The sequence below is a fragment of the Lissotriton helveticus genome, chromosome 4_1 (assembly GCF_964261635.1).
Source record: "Lissotriton helveticus chromosome 4_1, aLisHel1.1, whole genome shotgun sequence".
Taxonomy (NCBI): domain Eukaryota; kingdom Metazoa; phylum Chordata; class Amphibia; order Caudata; family Salamandridae; genus Lissotriton; species Lissotriton helveticus.
The window spans coordinates 685589909-685611356 of record NC_136063.1 but is presented as its reverse complement, the minus strand read 5'-3'; the positions used below and the strand labels follow the sequence as shown (position 1 = coordinate 685611356).

The 21448-nt window shown below is 47.7% G+C and overlaps 1 protein-coding gene across 1 annotated transcript in view; it reads right to left on the bottom strand.

Annotated features, from left to right (window-relative positions):
- LOC144827299 (uncharacterized) overlaps positions 1-21448 on the bottom strand; it is a 1220416-nt gene that overhangs the window by 539166 nt on the left and 659802 nt on the right. Inside the window, exon 5 of the mRNA XM_078685665.1 lies at positions 12697-12870. Within this exon, the coding sequence (XP_078541791.1) occupies positions 12697-12870 (174 nt within the window). The remainder of the gene's footprint in view (positions 1-12696; positions 12871-21448) is intronic.

Here is a 21448-nt window from a genome sequence, read left to right as displayed (position 1 = left end):
CGGTGTCCCGGTCAGCCGCCAGCACCTCCACCGTCAATCTGCAATTCAGATTGAGCCAGCAGTTGTTAGCCACCCTCCACCGGGCACTGCTCCATATCGAGGTACGTCTCCACAGAGTCGCAGGGGCAGGCTCGGTCGTCTCTCCCAGGCACCCGTGATTCAGCTGCTATGCAAGGGGCATCATGCGTCCGACCCCGACACACACATAAGGTTTGATGCACTCCAGAGCCGATAGCGATCACAGGCGTCCTCACTCTCCACGCCCGGCAGCGCCTTTCAGTGCCGAGCAGTGGCTGCTGTCATTTTACGTGCCACACCGGGCAGGCCGTGCAGCTTGGATTTCAACCCAATCCGTCCAACACCAGCAGCCCTTGGAACCCCACTAAACGCGGGGGTGTTGCGCTGCACAGGGCAACTGTTTTCACAACAGTGATGCAGTGGCTAGAAGCAGATACTAGGTGGATGGGCGATCAGCCGGCGGAGCCGTACTAAGGTCGGGCCATCTTGACTGGCACCCTCTTGCCAACACCAAAAGCCAGTTCATACATTGACCTGTCAGACCAACCCAATGGGCAGTGCCTAATTGACCAATAGGCAGTCCAGCCGTGGGCATTCAAAATACCAAAGCATACAGTTTGCTCACTCCAGCTCTCAAAAACCCCACACAAAACACAATCAAACATATACACAGTCTGACTCAAGAGCAAAATGCAGATTGTTCAGATGTATAATACAGGCTGGCGACGCGGAAAGACTGCAGGGCCGGCTTTAGGGTTGGTGGTGCCCTTTGCGAGAATTTCGGTTGGTGCCCCCTCACAACCTGCGCTGAACTTGTATCAAAATAAAATGTAGGTGACTAAACTTGCTCTCTGGGGGCCCGCCCTTTTCTACTACTGGCATGATCTTCTTCAACCAGCTGCACTGCCTGCTGCCTGCATAGACTCTGACTGAATTCAGGTGTAAAAACTGACCTGATTTGCCGAGAGTTAGGGAGCTTGTTTTCCCCCAGAAAGTTTTAAATGTGGGGTTGAAGCATAAGACAAATTTTTTTAAAACTGTTGTTCAATAGTGCATTTTATAGCAATACTTTCACTTACATTTGCTGAAAGGCCATAGACTCTGATATAACACACATTAAATATTTCAATACTTTAAGTGTAAAAACATTAAATAGAAACAGGTTAATCAAGTTAAACAAGACCAGAGAGAACCAAGTATTATGCTATTATGCAAAGTGGCTACAGATTACACTGAGATGAGTGAATAGTCATTTTATAAGAAGAGTGATGATATATCATCTTCAAGAGAAAAACATTCCATACACAAAAGGCTAGCAGATTGGCACAAAAAGATTTAAAGTGTACAGCTCACCTCAGACCTGACCTGCAGCACAAAACGTTTCTACCAGCATCAAGACTCTGACCTTTGAGCCAATGCACTTCAACTCTGAAAGTAACACCACTCTTTTACTGGACCAGTCACACCATGCCATGTTGGTCGGTGCCAGGAGCAGGAATAGGGTGGAGCAGTTCTTACGCATGCACCATTTTACTTTGTTCAGATTCAGCATGCCCTTGCAGCCTAGACGGGTGCACATCGTAGGGTTGTACTTGGTGCTTGAAATGGATAAATAGAAGTGCAGGTTCTCTGTACCAGAGTACCTGCATGTTTCTGAGAAGTGCCAGTACTCTCCAATTAAAAGTATTGCGTCACTCTTGAGAAGCACCGGTACTTTCCCTCTCAAAATAAAAAAAAGTGCTGGTAATCCGTACCGGACAGTACCGGCCCATTTAAAGCACTGGTTGTACTGACAGATCCAGGAGTGCTAAGCCAAATTCTGCAAGTAGTACTCTGGAAGACGTAGTCTATGTGCAAATTAGGAAACAATATGCACATTGGTTAAATTGTGGTCCAGGCGAGGTACATTGTATTTTACTGATCTATAACTTAACTTGTGTGAGGCCCAAAGATTTTTCTTTGTGGTCACGAAGCCCTATTCAACTGTTTTAATACTTGGACACAAACAAGTATAGGGCACCTGACTACACCAAAGAGGAGCCATAGGAATGCACAACTCACATGTCCACAGCAGCCATTAGCTAGGCATACGTGTCTCATATGTTAACAACTGAAGCAAACAGGGTCAGCTTAAATGAAAACATCAATGCTGTGGCATGTCCAGTTCAACTGAAATCTTTAACACTAAACCACAGACATATTCTGCATTGGTGACCACGTCAGTTCAACTGAGAAACATATTTATTTCATTGAACGATGCTAATATCAAGTCAGATAAATATGCTATTTGCACCACCACACGCACACACACATAGAAGTACACAGTTGGTGTGCTCACCAACACTGAACTAGTCACATTCAAACGTGCTATACGTGCTTTTTGTGACATATGCTCACTATACAAATAGTGGTACAAAACGTGAGACACTGCATTTATTCAAAGAATACACAGTGCTGTTTCAGACACACAACCTTACTAATGCAGCATTTCAACCACAGTCTTTCTTCTCTCAACCACATCATCCATAAGCAAAATGTCATCCTTACAAACTGATTCCTCTGCCACAGAAAACGCTCCTGTGGGCTACAGGAAAGAATGTGAGGCAGACTGAGCCTAGCGTATCGCCATTTTGTACCATTCAATGTACAGAGTTTCTTTTAAAACACGTTGCCACAGGTACTGGAGCGTCACAGACACCACCTGCTCTCTTCGCACATATATTTCTATTATATTCCGTACGCACACTGATTTATCATTGAATCAGCCCTGTAGGCATATACTTCTTTCTCTAACGTATGCATCAATTATTTTGTAGAATATTTATTCACAATGAGCATTCTCAAGCACGAAACTCTGCTACACATTCACACACCTCCACGTTGTTGTTACAAGACTAACCCCAAAAGAATCATTATTTACACAACCAAACACCAAAGTTCAGAACTCGCTAGCTGCCAATCTCACTGATAAACACGGCACTTTCAGAGCTGCAAAACTTTGCACGCATGCACATGCGCAAAGTTACTATACATAAACATAAATATGTCATTTTTTTTACTCCTATTCTTACGCACAGAGGGCAGCATATCTGCTTCTGCTGGGATCTGCAGGAGGTGCTGAGGCAGGATGGGGCTAATGTATCTGAGAACCGCTGCAAGCTCAGAGCCCAAAGTGAATGGGAACAGTAAACAGCTGCAGTCAGCTTTTAGAAATGTTTTAAACAAAGTAACTTCAGGCAGACTAGATGAGCAGGGCAGGTAAGCGGGTGGCGTAAGTTGGGAAATGGGTTCAGAACACACCACATCAAAAGCGGAACAAATTCTAGGCACTGTTGCCACCCACATTCACTTTTAAGGCCAGTTGTGTACCTCACCTGGTGCGTAGTCCCTATCGCCGCTCTCAGCCACACCAATTTCAATTAACAAATAAGAAGGCATGCGTGACTGACGCACAATGGCCGCCAACCACACTGAAAAGGGGGGGCCCTCGGCCCCCCCGCACGCATGGCGGCGCGGCGACCGTCGCCCCCCCCCTTTTCCCATTGTTGTCATTCGGCGGTGGGGGCGTGCTCTGGGGGGTGCGACCCACCGCCGATTGGCCGGCGGCCTCCCTGACCCGGATCCAAGGTAGAAGGTCCGGGCCAGGGGGGGCGGGCTATAGGAGGGGCCGCCTGGCCCCTCGGGAATAAAGAGGTAGGGAGCGCCCAGGAGACCCCCTTGTCCCTTGACGCTCCCTCACTGAACGGTGTGCCCCGCGCTCGGGGCTTCTTTGTTTCTTTAATTTTTCCCTTTCTTATTTGCAGGTATGGGGGTTGGCGTCATGACTATTCCAAAGGATCACCGCCATTGAATCGAGGGACGAGCATGGAGGCTAAAGCGATCCGAGACCCGCGGGAGTGAGAGGGCAGCTGGGCCAGTCGGCAGAGAAACCAACGCGCCTTGGGGGAACAGCTGTGTCGGTCTCCGGCGGTGCGAGCAGCCACCTCCACCTACCGCTTCCAGTTTTAAAAATGGTGAGCGTGCGCCTGGTTGGCGGCATGGGTTTTCGGGTCTCATTGTGGGGATGTGTTCTTTCACAGACGGGCCATGTGATTAAGGGACAGGTTCAATGGGCGGGTACTTTTGCCCGGGACGGGGCCCGGGGTTTGTTGCTGGGTGGCGATACAGAGGCTTATTGGTCTTTTCTTTCACGGTTTCACCCCATGTCCGGTTCTGGCACTGGCTGCTCTCTGCCCCTTATCGCACTGTTGGTTCTTTTGTCTGGCCCACGTTCTAGTTCAATTAATAGGCGGAGGGGGGGGGCGTAAAGAATGGTCGTGGTTTGCAATATGCATTTGTAACCGACTATCCGGGATTCAAACCGGCCAGTAATACATTCAGGTTACATAGAAGTCGCCCTCCGTCCTGTATTTAAATATCCTATGCCGCGGAAGGCCGCATATAGGAAACTCCCCCCACGTGGGCTAGCCGGTGCCGAAATGGCTCAGTTGGTAGAGCTTTAGACGGAAGATCGGAAGGTCCCTGGTTCGATCCCGGGTTCCGGCAATGGTGTTTTGTTTAAACACATTATAATCAATACTATGCTATCCACAAGAACATCGCGTCTTCTAACGTCAGTTTTCTCCCCGTGTTACTGGAAGGAATCTACGTTCGCATGCTAGGCTGGATCGAGTGCAATTTGTCCCAGACCCATGAGTTTAAATTGGACACAAACATCTTTCGCGCCCAATTTTAAACTTTACAGCACAGCATGAATGTGTACGAATGCGTAGGACCTGTGATACACACCGCTCCGTCCTTTGCACGTGGGGGATGTGATAGCGTAAGACTGAAAGGCACAGCCATTGTTGCGAGTGAGCGTTGTTCTTGGGGCTCAGATGCTGCAGCTGCAGGGGAACTCGTGCTCTGAGCAGGATTGGGAGTTGGACATGGTTGGGTCCATAACGCCTGTAGTCAGTGCTTGAAATGGCAAAAGGAAGTGCAGGTACTCTGTAGCTGAGTTCCTGCTTGTTTCTGAGAAGTGCCGGTACTCTCCGATTAAAAGTTTTGCACTCCTCTTGCAGCTGTCGTTAAAGTTCCCTAAGTACCTTTGTCATTAATCTTAAACAGGGTGAAGAATGCCCCGCACACACGAGGGTCAGTGACACGCGCTACCTCCGCGTCGCTCCCGCGTGATGGAACATCCCAGACTGCTCTAATTTTCTTTCAGGAGGCTGACAGTTGCAGCCATTTTGTCCTCAGGCCACGTCTGAAAATTCCGTTTGTACTTGCAGAAGCAGGCCTCCTGTCTCAGGAATCGGGTTTTTTACCTCGGCTTGTAAAGCGCATCAAAAACAAATTAGGGGTAGGAATTTCTCATTCCTCCGGTCCTGTTCGAAAGCCAACGCCGCTGTTGTTGTTGACATGTGGTAGGGTCGACGGTGAAGCTGAAATATAGCCTTAGACATTATTTAGTGTATTTGGGAACCCAGGAATTGTGCAGAGACCGTCCCTTGTGTCCCAATCTATCTGACACGATAGGCAGCATATCTCCATTTACGTATGCTTCAATCTCCGGCCGATCAAATATGATTTTTCCATTCAGCGTGGTTAAAATACACCGTCATTTCCGGTAGTCTAGCGCTGTATGAGGAGTGAGGAGCACAGATATAGAAAGGAAAAGGAAGGACCAAATGAGCTATTCATATAAAGAAGGCTTTCTCTAGATATCAAACGCCAGGGATCTGAGGCGCTAACAGTAATAAAAGGATGTATGTAAATGTAAAGGTGGGTATAGATACCTAGGCCATGTTTTGGTCTGAGCTCAGCGACTTGTTAAGTGTTTAAAATGGGTGATAAATGAAGACAAATTCCAAGGGAACCTGTTCTTTGGTTTATGCCAACTCCTCTGCGTAATGCCTATCTTATATCAACAAGGTTTTAAACTAAAAGGTGAATGAACTGAGGGAGTGGCAGGACAGGGGGCAGCAGTAAAAACAGTTAATCATCACATGGATCTCAAAACGATACATACCGTAACATATTATAATATGACATAACATCACATATAAAAACATGGCGTAGCATAATAAGACATGGCATAAGATAAAATAGCAAATTCCCCCGGCTCGCTCACATGGCTTTGACTGCTATTGTTCTGAACACAGCGAGGTTCGAGGAGGACCGCTCTCCTCTCCATGGTTGAAAGTCCTCACATCCTCTGACAATATGCAAGTCGAGCCCCCTTGTCCATCAGACACCCAACAAGTGCAGACAGGAAGATGGTAAGGCTATGGGAGTGACCGACAGTATAGTCTTCCATGCAGTGGGATGTGCAGAACGAGGGTCATATGTACAAGGAAAAGTCATAGCGTGGAGCTGCGCCACATCTGGCAGCGCCAGGCTCCATTTCCAAAACACAGAGATGCACCATATTTACAACAATACGTTCACCCATATGTTTTCCCTAGCGTTAGTGCTAATATTGGCTGCCTAGTGCCAACACAGGCACCCTTGGAGCAGGGGTGCCTGTGTTGGACGGAGTGATTGTTTGTGTGCCGGAGGGTGTCTCTTCTTGCGCATGGGCAATCAGTGGTGATGATTTGTTTACTTCTATGTGTGCTGCAGCGCGCATGGAAGGGGGAAAATCGTAATTATTTGGTGATTGTTTGTGTGCGGGTGGGGAGGCCTTTCTGCACATGGACAATTGCTAAGGGCGTGTTGCTCTTTCTGTCTGTGCCGCAGAATGCGGAGCACACAGAAAGAGCAAAAAATGAGGGGAAATAAAAGAATTTCTCCTTGTTTCGCTAATGACTTCAGGGTGGGGAAGGATGAGTTTTAAACACAGCGCAGTTTGCACTGCCTTTTTGCGAGATTCATGAACTACCCGTCTGCTCCATAGGACATTTTGGCATGGATATGGAGACAGGGCACTGTTATCAATGCATATTGGGGTTACAGTTTTATAAGTGGCGGTACAGGTATTTCAAGGATTTCGCCAATGCGTATGTATGGGAGGCAGGTTTAGTAGTGGACTGTAGCTGAACGTGCTGAAGGATTCCCCTGCACAGCGAGCGTATAATGCATTCATATTGCATAGAATGTTTGGTGCTAGGGACATTTTCAAAATAATTCCCCCCCTTCTCAGACCTTGCCTGGAAATGCTTTGGGTTCATTCCTGGGCTTCTTTACTGATGTCCTCCAGGCTCTTGCAATATTTTATCCAAGCCATGATTGCTGCTTATTTATCTTGCCCAAGGAACAACCATTGACATAAGTTACATTTTTGACACTCTATAATTACTATTATTGGTGTCTGCTGAGGGGATAGTTAGAACAATCGTGGAACGATTCACGAATAGGGTATACCCCCCTTCTCTTGGGGTCCTCCTGGGGATTAACGCACATCTAAGGGTAGGGCGTGACGAGACTGTGGAAGCCAGTTTACCAGGGCCCACATTCCTTGGCGAGCTAAAGCAGAAAGCCAAACGAGGGACTTATTTCGTTGTGAAGGTAATAAACATCTGAGGTGCTGTTCACTATTCCAGGGGGGACATTACACCAGTCCAAACGGCCCTTCATGGATGATAGGTTAAAGTCAACATTATTAGTGAGCTATCCTAGTAGTAGCTGTATTGCGTGCAGCCTTCAGGCTAAGTCTTGAGAGAATGTGGAGCAGCGTGTTTTACCAGTCTATAATTTCATGAATGGGTAAATGAAAAAAGAACAGGTGTATAACAAATATATGTATTTGTTCCACACACATCCCTTTAGTTCCTTTCCGAGGCTAAAGGCACACAGTAATTTAGCACCATATACGTGGTACTCTAGGGGTGTACCACAGCCATATAGTAATAATGTGGTAGGGGTACAACGAATGGCATAGAGATGGGGCCTAGAGCCTGTAGAAAGACTACTTGGGGTCCTGATAATCATACACACCCTCATGTCACACATAAAAAGGTGCCCATGAGCTTAGTTGCAGCATCACATAGTTCTGGGGATGCTTGTGATCATGTCCGGTTGGCTAGGATGATATTTCCCAGAAGCCAAAGTGGCGAGCCAAAAAGGCCCTTGGGCCAGCTTATGGCCTGGCGGAGTTAGGGCTGTGCTAATTGTTTTAGCTAAAGACTGTGATGCTGCACTGTGAAGTAGACTGTCTTGTGTCACACATAGATCCTATGCGAAAAATGGGTGGAAAACCAGGAACAGGAGGTGATGTCCTGGTTTACGGCAGAATTTTTACGAACCATAAATGTGCCGTGGCGCTGCCACTGGGTCACTGGACTGCACACGGGATAGTGTGACACTGCCGCTGGGTCACTGTACTGCACACGGGGTATTACGCCTATTAGAGGTCGTTCTACAGGGCACTCTTGGTAGCACTAATTCAATCGCAATACATGGAGCACAAACTGAGGCTATGCTTAACATTTACTGTCAACGTGTTAATGAGTAGTCATCTGGCGCTAATATTATCTAAAACTTAGCAACTGAGGGTAATGTAAGACTAGCACGTGGACAGCAGTTATCGCCAGAAACACTAATGGTGTGTGTTTATCTTTCCATTTTATGTATGGCCGGGTCCATGGTGGATACCTGGAGTGCTCCACATCACAACAGCTGCAACAGGTGGACAGCCCAAAGGATGCTTACGTCAGTCACGGCTGGGTCCATGGCGGATACCGGAGGGGTTGCTCCACACCACAACATCAGCAGCGGGTGGACGTCAAAAGGGAAGCATACGTCGAGAAAGATGACACCAAGGGCCCAAGTATTGCTGGCAGGTGTAAGTGCTACCCATTCCCTAAGGTGGAAGTGGGAATTGTCCCCCAGGTTTTTCTTGGTCTTTTCCTGGTTATTGCAGTTTCCCAAACCTGTGACGCAGGGGAGGAACGCATCACCGGAAGGGGAGGAGCTACAACGTGCCAGCACAAGCAACAGGCTGGACACGGGACAGGGTATATTTTGTTTGGGGGTCTGTGCCTTGGTCACTTCAGGAACTTCTTTCAGGGACTCTTAGCGCAGCAGCCCAACCCCCCCGTCAGTGGTGATACTTCACCTAGGGGGGAATGTCTTGGCCAAACTTGGGAGGCGAATACTCAGTGATGAGCTCATCTCCACTGCGGGTGGGTCTCCTGGACATCTCATTCTTCTGGAGAGGGGGGTTATGTCTCAACCAGTTTAGGGATTACTTCCGAGGGCTGTTAGCGCGCCGGCACTTTCCCCCGTCAGTGGTGACACTTCACCTAGGGGAGAATGATTTGGCTAAACTGGGAAGGCGCATTCTGATTGAGGAGATTATCTCACCTGCAGGGTGGAGTGCCAGGATCTGCCCGGGTTGCACGGTAGTATGGTCGCAACTCATAACTCTGTCGCAGGGGTGGGCGGGGGATTCGGTCAGGGCGTTGAATCACTCGGTAAAGAGGATCGACACACAGTTGGACAAGCTGTTTCGAGCCCCCCCCTGTTGCAGACGATACCTCATGGGCGTGTCGGGGGGTGGACGGTATTACGTGGGGGATGGACTTCACTTGAATGGAGCAGGTAACGTCTTGTGGTCTGACAGTAGCTGGGCCTGGTTGGAGGGATTGCCAGACGGAGGGGGGAAGGTCCTGGGGTCTGATAATGTGAGGGCCGGGTTGGAAGGTTTTTTCCTAAAGTGAGAGTTTTCTAGGGTAGGTCAAGGCAGGGGGAGGCCAGATCGTCGGTTAACAATGCTGGCCTGTGGCGGTAAGGTCATTATCGGTGAGCACATATTTGAGGTCTGAGGGGGCGGGCATCATCCTATGGAGGTTCCCGCCTAGGGGGAGGGGCCTGCGGGCCACTCCTAGAACTCCAGGGGCAAGGTAATGGATGCTGCAAAGCAAAGGAGCGCGGGTAGGAGTAGTTCACGCTTTCCTTAGGCTGGCAACTACCCCGCGCGCGTGGACTCATGACGCCACCGGCGCAGAGTAAGGGCCCTCCTTTAGTGGGTAAATGGAGTTCAGGGCGTAGACCGGGCAATTCCCGGGGTAACACTGCGCATGCGCACGTCTCAGGGGGAGGCGCAGCTTGTAGGACCTGACACCGGTAGTGACCCTGCCATATGGCCAGAAATGTACAAAAATCAAGATGAGGATGTTTAGTCTCGGTTGGGAAACAACATGTATTAGAGTTTTGTTAAGGTCAGGCTCTCAAACTTGTTGATAATAATTGTGTAACTAAATGTCCTGCTGATTTTTGTATAAATTGTTGATTATGCAATTAAAAACCTTTTTAATTTCATACTTTAATAAATACGGCCGGGCGACTAGCGCCCGCCTTCCAAAAAGTAAAGACGTCTCGTGTCCACGTTCCTGGGTGTTGGGTGCCGGATTGGGGGGGAGGCGGCAGCTAGTCGCGGACCATGTGAAAAGGGGGGGCCCTCGGCCCCCCCGCACGCATGGCGGCGCGGCGACCGTCGCCCCCCCTTTTCCCATTGTTGTCATTCGGCGGTGGGGGCGTGCTCTGGGGGGCGCGACCCACCGCCGATTGGCCGGCGGCCTCCCTGACCCGGATCCAAGGTAGAAGGTCCGGGTCAGGGGGGGCGGGCTATAGGAGGGGCCGCCTGGCCCCTCGGGAATAAAGAGGTAGGGAGCGCCCAGGAGACCCCCTTGTCCCTGGACGCTCCCTCACTGAACGGTGTGCCCCGCGCTCGGGGCTTCTTTGTTTTCCCACCCACCATCCCTTGGAACAAAAGTCTTGTAGCAGTCCTTATGTCTGGTTGAATGGTAAGTTTTGAAGGTACTGTCCACATGTCTCACATGGTAGTAGAAATGGAACTGTTGGTATATTTTGTTGATGCATTTGTTCAGGAATTTTTTCCCCTTTTGTAGCAAATTATGTGTGAAGTGACTTGTATTTGATGCCAAGTGTCTTTAGGCCTTTTTTCCCTTTGTAGCTATACGTTGATACTGTTATTTATTAGCCAGTGTAGCTGTCCTTTAGAATTTTTTCCCATAGGTCGTCGTATTTATTAGGTATGGGGCATGCGGTAAGGTCATTATCGGTGAGCACATATTTGAGGTCTGAGGGGGCGGGCATCATCCTATGGAGGTTCCCGCCCAGGGGGAGGGGCCTGCGGGCCACTCCTAGAACTCCAGGGGCAAGGTAATGGATGCTGCAAAGCAAAGGAGCGCGGGTAGGAGTAGTTCACGCTTTCCTTAGGCTGGTAGCCACCCCGCGCGCGTGGACTCATGACGCCACCGGCGCAGAGTAAGGGCCCTCCTTTAGTGGGTAAATGGAGTTCAGGGCGTAGACCGGGCAATTCCCGGGGTAACACTGCGCATGCGCACGTCTCAGGGGGAGGCGCAGCTTGTAGGACCTGACACCGGTAGTGACCCTGCCATATGGCCAGAAATGTACAAAAATCAAGATGAGGATGTTTAGTCTCGGTTAGGAAACAACATGTATTAGAGTTTTGTTACGGTCAGGCTCTCAAACTTGTTGATAATAATTGTGTAACTAAATGTCCTGCTGATTTTTGTATAAATTGTTGATTATGCAATTAAAAATCTTTTTAATTTCATACTTTAATAAATACGGCCGGGCGACTAGCGCCCGCCTTCCAAAAAGTAAAGACGTCTCGTGTCCACGTTCCTGGGTGTTGGGTGCCGGATTGGGGGGAGGCGGCAGCTAGTCGCGGACCATGTAAATACTGTCATCACCGGCCGTTGGACAAAGCCACTGAAGCACAGAGTCCCGGTGCCAAAAACTAAGTGGCGGAGGGCCGCACAAATAAAGTGCAACGCCACCTCACATGCCACCAAGGGGACAGGATGGAATTGGCACTGGGACTGTCAGTGATGCATATTTTCAGTGTGCATGTGCATAATGGTGTCCCCACATCTTGACGCCCGGTGCAGTGGCACCGCCTGCCCGCTCAAAAGCTGGCATCGATAGAGCATTCATTCTTCGTGAAGGCTTCGCTCAGAATAAGGGATTTTTTTTAGTACATATCCCATGGAACATGCAACAAAAGCGAAAATAAATCCCTCTTGCGACAGCCGAGAGATTCTACCATGTATCAGCAAGATATTTCTCTCCACTATCGAATGTATCTATCCAAGTTTATAATAAGTGAAAACCCACTCAAATGTTTTCATGCGTGCAGCGCTGTTCCAAATGCTTCTCAGCTTTTGGAACCTGATTATGGACCCGTTCTAAACTATTGGTTGTTAGTTGTCTCTGTTTTGTTTTATTATTCCTTTATCAATTTAAACACCGTTATGCCTGTCCTTTATGGTGGTTTAATTACACACATTTGTGAGTCTGAATGTACAAATATGGATGCGCAAACATATCTGTGCACTCATTTATTAAAATTGGAAATACATACACATGCACACACACACACACACACACACACACACAAATATAATTAATTTCAAATATACGGTGATCTAAAAAGACCGTTCAAATTGTCATTTCTTTAATTGTTCCGGTTTTCTTTACGGTAGAAGGTTTTCGGAAAGGAAAAATAATTGTTATCTTGAGCTGCTTCCCCATTTCATTTTATAATTGCCATATTCTAAAGCAAGATCTGAGAAAAATTGTAATACAGTTTTGAAATGATAAGTGTAGCTATAAACTAAGTCCACAGACTAATGCAACGCTTTACTGAGAGAAAAGCAGAATGTGGGGATCACAGTGTATATAACTATGTTAAACAAAATGTACCTGTAGGCGAATACACCAGCGTTTTCAGTGTTTTCACTCCCTCTGAAATTCTATCCAAATAGGCCTGCTCCAAAATGACCCCGTGCACTCTGACCGGAGGCCTCAGGTGAAGTTGCAGTGCGTTCATTGCCTCCTTAAAAGACTGCCCCACACAATCTACTGCTGGAAAGTCACCTGTGGATATCATGTATTGTTAATAGATGGTGCTACAACAGCAGCCACACAGTAAAATACTGTAAAGAGGCACAATTACAAGCATAACAAAAGCCTTCTCAAGGAAGATGAGGATTTGGTCTGACTAAATGTATCAACCAAGTGATTTTACCATAAATCTGTTTCAAAATGAATGCTCAAAAGAAAGAAGCATAGCTCGACGAACAATAATCAGGAAAAAGTGTCAGTGACAGGACTGGGCAAAGCAACAGCTTCGGTTTTCATGGAACTGTTGTCAATGGATGTTGCAATATTTCTCATCATTCTGCCGCTTAGATAAAATGTAACCATTTTATAAAGATTTAGGCCCAGATGTAACATGATTCTGCATTGGCATTGCGTCACATTTGTTGGTTAGTCTCAACGTAAATTCATTTTTAGCATTCACGAAGTCACTCACAGTTACTTTGCCTGATTTAGTAAATGCAAAGTAAAATAATGCAGCGTGTATAGCGCTGCCTTGCATTATTTTGTTTCGGGTATGCATTACATGGGTGGAGCATGGTCAATTTCATGCATCCACCTAGGTATTTACAAAGACTTGCAGTCCTGGGTTTGCACCAAAATAGTGTGCCTACCCGACACAGCTATAACTAGGAGAAATATCATTATTTCACCTGATTACTCACTCATTCCATGAGTACTGCATTCTGTAGCACACAAAGAGAAATATGCCTCTAAGGATTAATTTCATGCAGGAACGTATCCCTTTCTGCTCAAAACCAATCCTACCCATAACACAGGCACCCTTGCATCATGGTGCAAGGGTGTCTAGATTGGCCCAGTGCAAGTAGAGGGCATACATGCTCCATATATTTGTAAATATGGAGCATTTCTGCTCTCTTACTTTTATTCAAATAAGGGCAGCAAATTCCAATGCAGCACTGCATTGTGTGAAAGTAGTAAATGTGTAGCTGGACAATCCAGGTGACCAAAATGGTGAGCCATTAGCCCATTCTGGACGTCACCCTATTAAATGTGTTCATGAACGATTTGTATTGAAATTGGAATGTATGGAAATGGGTATCACATCTGTCAGAGCTAGTCAATTTCCTTGCTAAGTCTACACAGTTCACCAATCCAGCTGGGTGTGGCATGGAATAGCCTTTATAAGTGGTTAGCAAAATTTAAGAGCTAATGCAAGAAAAGACTCCTTTGGATGGTTGAACCTAAGCACAATCGCCCGCTCTGCTTCTAGGTCAGAAGAAACAGTTGTAAACTAGCCACATGCTACAAAATTCAAAGCTTGAGCAAGTGACCTCATCTGACTAATTGAATGAAACCATTGATGTTTCCAAGTGACCAAGAGAAACGTACTTGTTACATGTTTTATAGTAAATCTATGGTTTTATGTCCCATTTTTTTGACAAATGTAACAACAGAAAAAAGTCATTAAAGACAAGTGTATATACAAGTGGTCACTATAGCCAGACCAGTGAGATGCTTCAATGTATTCTCTTTCACAATGGCGTTACTTTATTTTTATTGAAGGTTGCTTAATTTCTCACAGACAACATTGCTTATATTACAAGCCTCAACTTTTTGGGGTAACATTTGGTGTTGTCCTAAGGTCAGCAAATGTCATGAAGTACAAATATTGGTGGCTTCAGGGTACCAGGACCATGCCTTCCATATTTCAGCCCCTTTTGTATTGTACCTGTGATATATAATAATCTACAATTCATGATTGGCATAATAAATACAATGTCAACCCTTGTTGCAGCCTGATGAATTACATTTCTCTGATGGGTGGCATGGGTGCATAAAGGCACTTGTTGCAGCTATCAGCTGCACCAGCCATTAGAGAAATTGTCCTGGGCTGACAAAATCCCAGTCCACTTTCAGGGGTCTGGCACACCTCAGAGGCTCACTATTAATGGTGCACTGTAGGGTCAAGGCAAAGATGACCAATGCCCCACACCAGAAGTGGAATACTATCTCAGAGACCAAATGGGCTAACACCCTCAACACCTCCAATCCTGAACCACCACCAACCTCAAACAGGGAATGAAAAACTAATGCCTGGATCACCAATTGCACGGACAGCATCGTCCCCATCAAAGGCAGCATCCAGAGAAAATCCTCTAAAAAGGCCAGCTGGGACACCCAAAAACTCAGAACAGCAAAATGAGGCAGCAAACAGTTGGAGAGGAGATGGCGCACTATCAAGGACCCCTCCGACAGGGAAGTCTTCAAGACCTCCCTCAACCTCTACCACCACCTGCAGAGGCCAACAAAGAAGACAGCCATTGCTGCATGCATCGAAACCAGCATCAATAACACCAAGGAATTTTTCAAGATTGTTAAGGAATTCTCCAACTGAAATCAGCATCACACCCTCACCGGAACTGTGTTACAACCTCACCCATTTCTTCCACAACAAGATCGCAACCATATACAGAAACTTCAAAACTCAACCCACACCTTTGGACTTCTTTGACGATATATCACCATCATAACAGATACAAACCACACACTGAACACCTGAGACATCCTCTCCTCCCAGGACACTACCACCACCATGAAATCTATCCACTCGGGAGCTCCCATAGACCCATTCCCGCACCACATCTTCAACCTTGGAAAACAAAGGATCAGCCAGGAACTCACAACCCTACTCAACACCTCTCTCACCACCGCAACATTTCTTGATGCCTGGAAACCCGCCCGAAGTCACACCACTACTTAAAAAACCCTCTGCTGACCCCAGCGAACTCCAAAACTACCGTCCAATCTCCATGCTCCCATTCCCAGTGAAGGTACTGGAAAAGATCATCAACAATCAACTCATGACACACCTGGAGCAGAACCAGCTACTTGACACCTTCCAATCAGGCTTCCGCTGCAATCACAACACCAAACACGCCTTGATCGCAGCCACCAACGACATCTGAACCCTCTTCAACCGAGGAGAAACAGCATCTTTGATTTTCCTTCAACCGTTGGCAACCTTCGACATTATATACCGCCACACACTGATCGAAAGACTCCACCACATCGGCATCCTAGGGAATGTGATCAGATGGATCACCCTCTTTCTCATTGAAAGAAACCAGCGGATCCACCTCCCACCTTTCACCTCTGATCCCAAGGAGATCACTTGCGGTATCCCCCAGGGCTCATCTCTCAACTCCATGCTCTTCAATGCATAAATGATCCCCCTGTCCAACATCGTCAGATCCCATGGTCTGAATATAATTTCGTACGCAATCGACATCCAACTTAGCATCTCAGTCACCAAGGACCCCATTACCACCAGAGCCAACTTCCACAGATGCATCACAAACATCACCGACTGGATGAAGAACAACTAACTGCATCTGAACACAGGCAAGACTGAAGTACTGATCTTTGGCAACAGTAGCAGCACATAGAACTATTCCTGGTGGCCATCAGACCCAGGGTGCGCACCCAATCCCTCCAACCACGCCGTAAACCCCAGAATCATCATTGACAACAAGCTTACCATGAAATCATAGATCAATGCCGCCTCATCCTCCAGCTTCTCCACTCTACGCCTGTGATGTAAGATCTTCAAGTGGCTACTCCTTCTCACGAGACACACCATGACACAAGCCCTCATCACCAGCCAACTAGATTATGGCAATGCCCTCTACGTGGGAAAGGCCGCACACCTTGATTAGAGACTTCAGACAATACAGAACGCTGCACCCAGACTCATCCTCAGCCTTCCCCAACAAAGCCACATCACACCCTACCACAGGAAACTCCACTGGTTTCCTGTACAGGAGAGATCCCAATTGAAGCTGCTGACCCACATGCACAAGGCTATAGACAACCACGGACCCACCTACATTTACCACTGCCTGAACGTCCGCAAACCTTCAAGAAGACTGCGCTCTGCCTGACTTTCACTTGCCTATACTCCCCAAATCTACAGAAGTAGAAGTGGAGGACGCTCCTTCTTCCACATCTCAGAAAAGACCTGGAACAGCCTACCCACGCACCTCCAGACTATCACCTCTCTTCCAGAATTCCAAATGGCCTTCAAAACCTGTCAGTTTAAATAAGCCTCTGGGCCTACAAGCGCCTTGATACCCTATTGGGTTATTAGCTGCACTTTATGAATCCTGATTGATTCATTGATCGATTGTTACAGGTAGCCCTGTGCACTTTAGACTTAAGTACTGCACTATTTTGTCTAGAGCTCCTTGTTAAGCAGGCTGACAACTAACCGTCTCCCATAGAAGACATAGAGGAGGGTGAGTTTAAAAGGAAAGACAGAAATATGGAGCTTAAACATCGCTACATAGACTTCAGCTTTCACTTTCTGCTTCTGTGAGGAAGTTGTGTTCCAGTCTCCAGGCTCCCCAGAATTGGCAGGTGAAGTGGACCTGTGAAGGTACCGGAAGGTAAGTTTAAAAAGTAGAACTAATAAATTTTTTTACCTGTCTGTGTTTCTGTTAGAGAGTTTTTAATTTAATGGAGGTAAATCCTGCAATAAGAGGTACCCATGTTAAAATGTTGGCACTGACATGTTGAAGGTAATTCAACGGCTGGCTGGCAGTAATGCCAGAAACCGGTCCCCGGAAGCTTGTTTCCTTTCCAGTAAAGAATTGGCTTGGTAGTTTGGTCTGCCCTGTTCCCATGATGCACTGGGCCAGGGACAGACTAATTTGCATATAGCCAGGTTCTGAGCTGGGCTGGTGCAGTGAGCTAAAAAACGGTGATGATCAAGCCCTGATCTTTTGACTGGGTAGGAGTGTTCTGCTTAATTCAGATACTCTGTCCATCACCACCCCCTGTTATGAATCGTTTTGGCCACCATAAGTGTGGAAGGGTATGCTCAGACATGAGTCCCTTGCTCACTGCACCATCAGGATTCAAGCAAGCCGGGCCGAAGACGGCTGTAATGCCAGAAACCGGTCCCTGGAAGCTTGTTTCCTTTCCAGTAAAGAATTGGCTTGGTAGTTTGGTCTGCCCTGTTCCCATGATGCACTGGGCCAGGGACAGACTAATTTGCATATAGCCAGGTTCTGAACTGGGATGGTGCAGTGAGCTAAAAAACGGTGATGGATCAAGCCCTGATCTTTTGACTGGGTAGGAGTGTTCTGCTTAATTCAGATACTCTGTCCATCACCACCCCCTGTTATGAATCGTTTTGGCCACCATAAGTGTGGAAGGGTATGCTCAGACATGAGTCCCTTGCTCACTGCACCGTCAGGATTCAAGCAAGCCGGGCCGAAGACGGCTGTAATGCCAGAAACCGGTCCCCGGAAGCTTGTTTCCTTTCCAGTAAAGAATTGGCTTGGTAGTTTGGTCTGCCCTGTTCCCATGATGCACTGGGCCAGGGACAGACTAATTTGCATATAGCCAGGTTCTGAACTGGGATGGTGCAGTGAGCTAAAAAACGGTGATGGATCAAGCCCTGATCTTTTGACTGGGTAGGAGTGTTCTGCTTAATTCAGATACTCTGTCCATCACCACCCCCTGTTATGAATCGTTTTGGCCACCATAAGTGTGGAAGGGTATGCTCAGACATGAGTCCCTTGCACATCGCACCATCAGGATTCAAGCAAGCCGGGCCGAAGACGGCTGTAATGCCAGAAACCGGTCCCCGGAAGCTTGTTTCCTTTCCAGTAAAGAATTGGCTTGGTAGTTTGGTCTGCCCTGTTCCTATGATGCACTGGGCTAGGGACAGACTAATTTGCATATAGCCAGGTTCTGAACTGGGATGGTGCAGTGAGCTAAAAAACGGTGATGGATCAAGCCCTGATCTTTTGACTGGGTAGGAGTGTTCTGCTTAATTCAGATACTCTGTCCATCACCACCCCCTGTTATGAATCGTTTTGGCGACCATAAGTGTGGAAGGGTATGCTCAGACATGAGTCCCTTGCTCACTGCACCCTCAGGATTCAAGCAAGCCGGGCCGAAGACGGCTGTAATGCCAGAAACCGGTCCCCGGAAGCTTGTTTCTTTTCCAGTAAAGAATTGGCTTGGTAGTTTGGTCTGCCCTGTTCCCATGATGCACTGGGCCAGGGACAGACTAATTTGCATATAGCCAGGTTCTGAACTGGGATGGTGCAGTGAGCTAAAAAACGGTGATGAATCAAGCCCTGATCTTTTGACTGGGTAGGAGTGTTCTGCTTAATTCAGATACTCTGTCCATCACCACCCCCTGTTATGAATCGTTTTGGCCACCATAAGTGTGGAAGGGTATGCTCAGACATGAGTCCCTTGCTCACTGCACCATCAGGATTCAAGCAAGCTGGTCCGAAGACGGATGTAATGCCAGAAACCGGTCCCCGGAAGCTTGATTCCTTTCCAGTAAAGAATTGGCTTGGTAGTTTGGTCTGCCCTGTTCCCATGATGCACTGGGCCAGGGACAGACTAATTTGCATATAGCCAGGTTCTGAACTGGGATGGTGCAGTGAGCTAAAAAACGGTGTTGGATCAAGCCCTGATCTTTTGACTGGGTAGGAGTGTTCTGCTTAATTCAGATACTCTGTCCATCACCACCCCCTGTTATGAATCGTTTTGGCCACCATAAGTGTGGAAGGGTATGCTCAGACATGAGTCCCTTGCTCACTGCACCATCAGGATTCAAGCAAGCTGGTCCGAAGACGGATGTAATGCCAGAAACCGGTCCCCGGAAGCTTGATTCCTTTCCAGTAAAGAATTGGCTTGGTAGTTTGGTCTGCCCTGTTCCCATGATGCACTGGGCCAGGGACAGACTAATTTGCATATAGCCAGGTTCTGAACTGGGATGGTGCAGTGAGCTAAAAAACGGTGATGGATCAAGCCCTGATCTTTTGACTGGATAGGAGTGTTCTGCTTAATTCAGATACTCTGTCCATCAGAACCCCCTGTTATGAATCGTTTTGGCCACCATAAGTGTGGAAGGGTATGCTCAGACATGAGTCCCTTGCTCACTGCACCATCAGGATTCAAGCAAGCCGGGCCGAAGACGGCTGTAATGCCAGAAACCGGTCCCCGGAAGCTTGTTTCCTTTCCAGTAAAGAATTGGCTTGGTAGTTTGGTCTGCCCTGTTCCCATGATGCACTGGGCCAGGGACAGACTAATTTGCATATAGCCAGGTTCTGAACTGGGATGGTGCAGTGAGCTAAAAAACGGTGTTGGATCAAGCCCTGATCTTTTGACTGGGTAGGAGTGTTCTGCTTAATTCAGATACTCTGTCCATCACCACCCCCTGTTATGAATCGTTTTGGCCACCCTAAGTGTGGAAGGGTATGCTCAGACATGAGTCCCTTGCACACTGCACCATCAGGATTCAAGCAAGCCGGGCCGAAGACGGCTGTAATGCCAGAAACCGGTCCCCGGAAGCTTGTTTCCTTTCCAGTAAAGAATTGGCTTGGTAGTTTGGTCTGCCCTGTTCCTATGATGCACTGGGCTAGGGACAGACTAATTTGCATATAGCCAGGTTCTGAACTGGGATGGTGCAGTGAGCTAAAAAACGGTGATGGATCAAGCCCTGATCTTTTGACTGGGTAGGAGTGTTCTGCTTAATTCAGATACTCTGTCCATCACCTTCCCCTGTTATGAATCGTTTTGGCGACCATAAGTGTGGAAGGGTATGCTCAGACATGAGTCCCTTGCTCACTGCACCCTCAGGATTCAAGCAAGCCGGGCCGAAGACGGCTGTAATGCCAAAAACCGGTCCCCGGAAGCTTGTTTCCTTTCCAGTAAAGAATTGGCTTGGTAGTTTGGTCTGCCCTGTTCCCATGATGCACTGGGCCAGGGACAGACTAATTTGCATATAGCCAGGTTCTGAACTGGGATGGTGCAGTGAGCTAAAAAACGGTGATGAATCAAGCCCTGATCTTTTGACTGGGTAGGAGTGTTCTGCTTAATTCAGATACTCTGTCCATCACCACCCCCTGTTATGAATCGTTTTGGCCACCATAAGTGTGGAAGGGTATGCTCAGACATGAGTCCCTTGCTCACTGCACCATCAGGATTCAAGCAAGCTGGTCCGAAGACGGATGTAATGCCAGAAACCGGTCCCCGGAAGCTTGTTTCCTTTCCAGTAACGAATTGGCTTGGTAGTTTGGTCTGCCCTGTTCCCATGATGCACTGGGCCAGGGACAGACTCATTTGCATATAGCCAGGTTCTGAACTGGGATGGTGCAGTGAGCTAAAAAACGGTGATGGATCAAGCCCTGATCTTTTGACTGGGTAGGAGTGTTCTGCTTAATTCAGATACTCTGTCCATCACCACCCCCTGTTATGAATCGTTTTGGCCACCATAAGTGTGGAAGGGTATGCTCAGACATGAGTCCCTTGCTCACTGCACCATCAGGATTCAAGCAAGCCGGGCCGAAGACGGCTGTAATGCCAGAAACCGGTCCCCGGAAGCTTGTTGCCTTTCCAGTAAAGAATTGGCTTGGTAGTTTCGTCTGCCCTGTTCCCATGATGCACTGGGCCAGGGACAGACTAATTTGCATATAGCCAGGTTCTGAACTGGGATGGTGCAGTGAGCTAAAAAACGGTGATGGATCAAGCCCTGATCTTTTGACTGGGTAGGAGTGTTCTGCTTAATTCAGATACTCTGTCCATC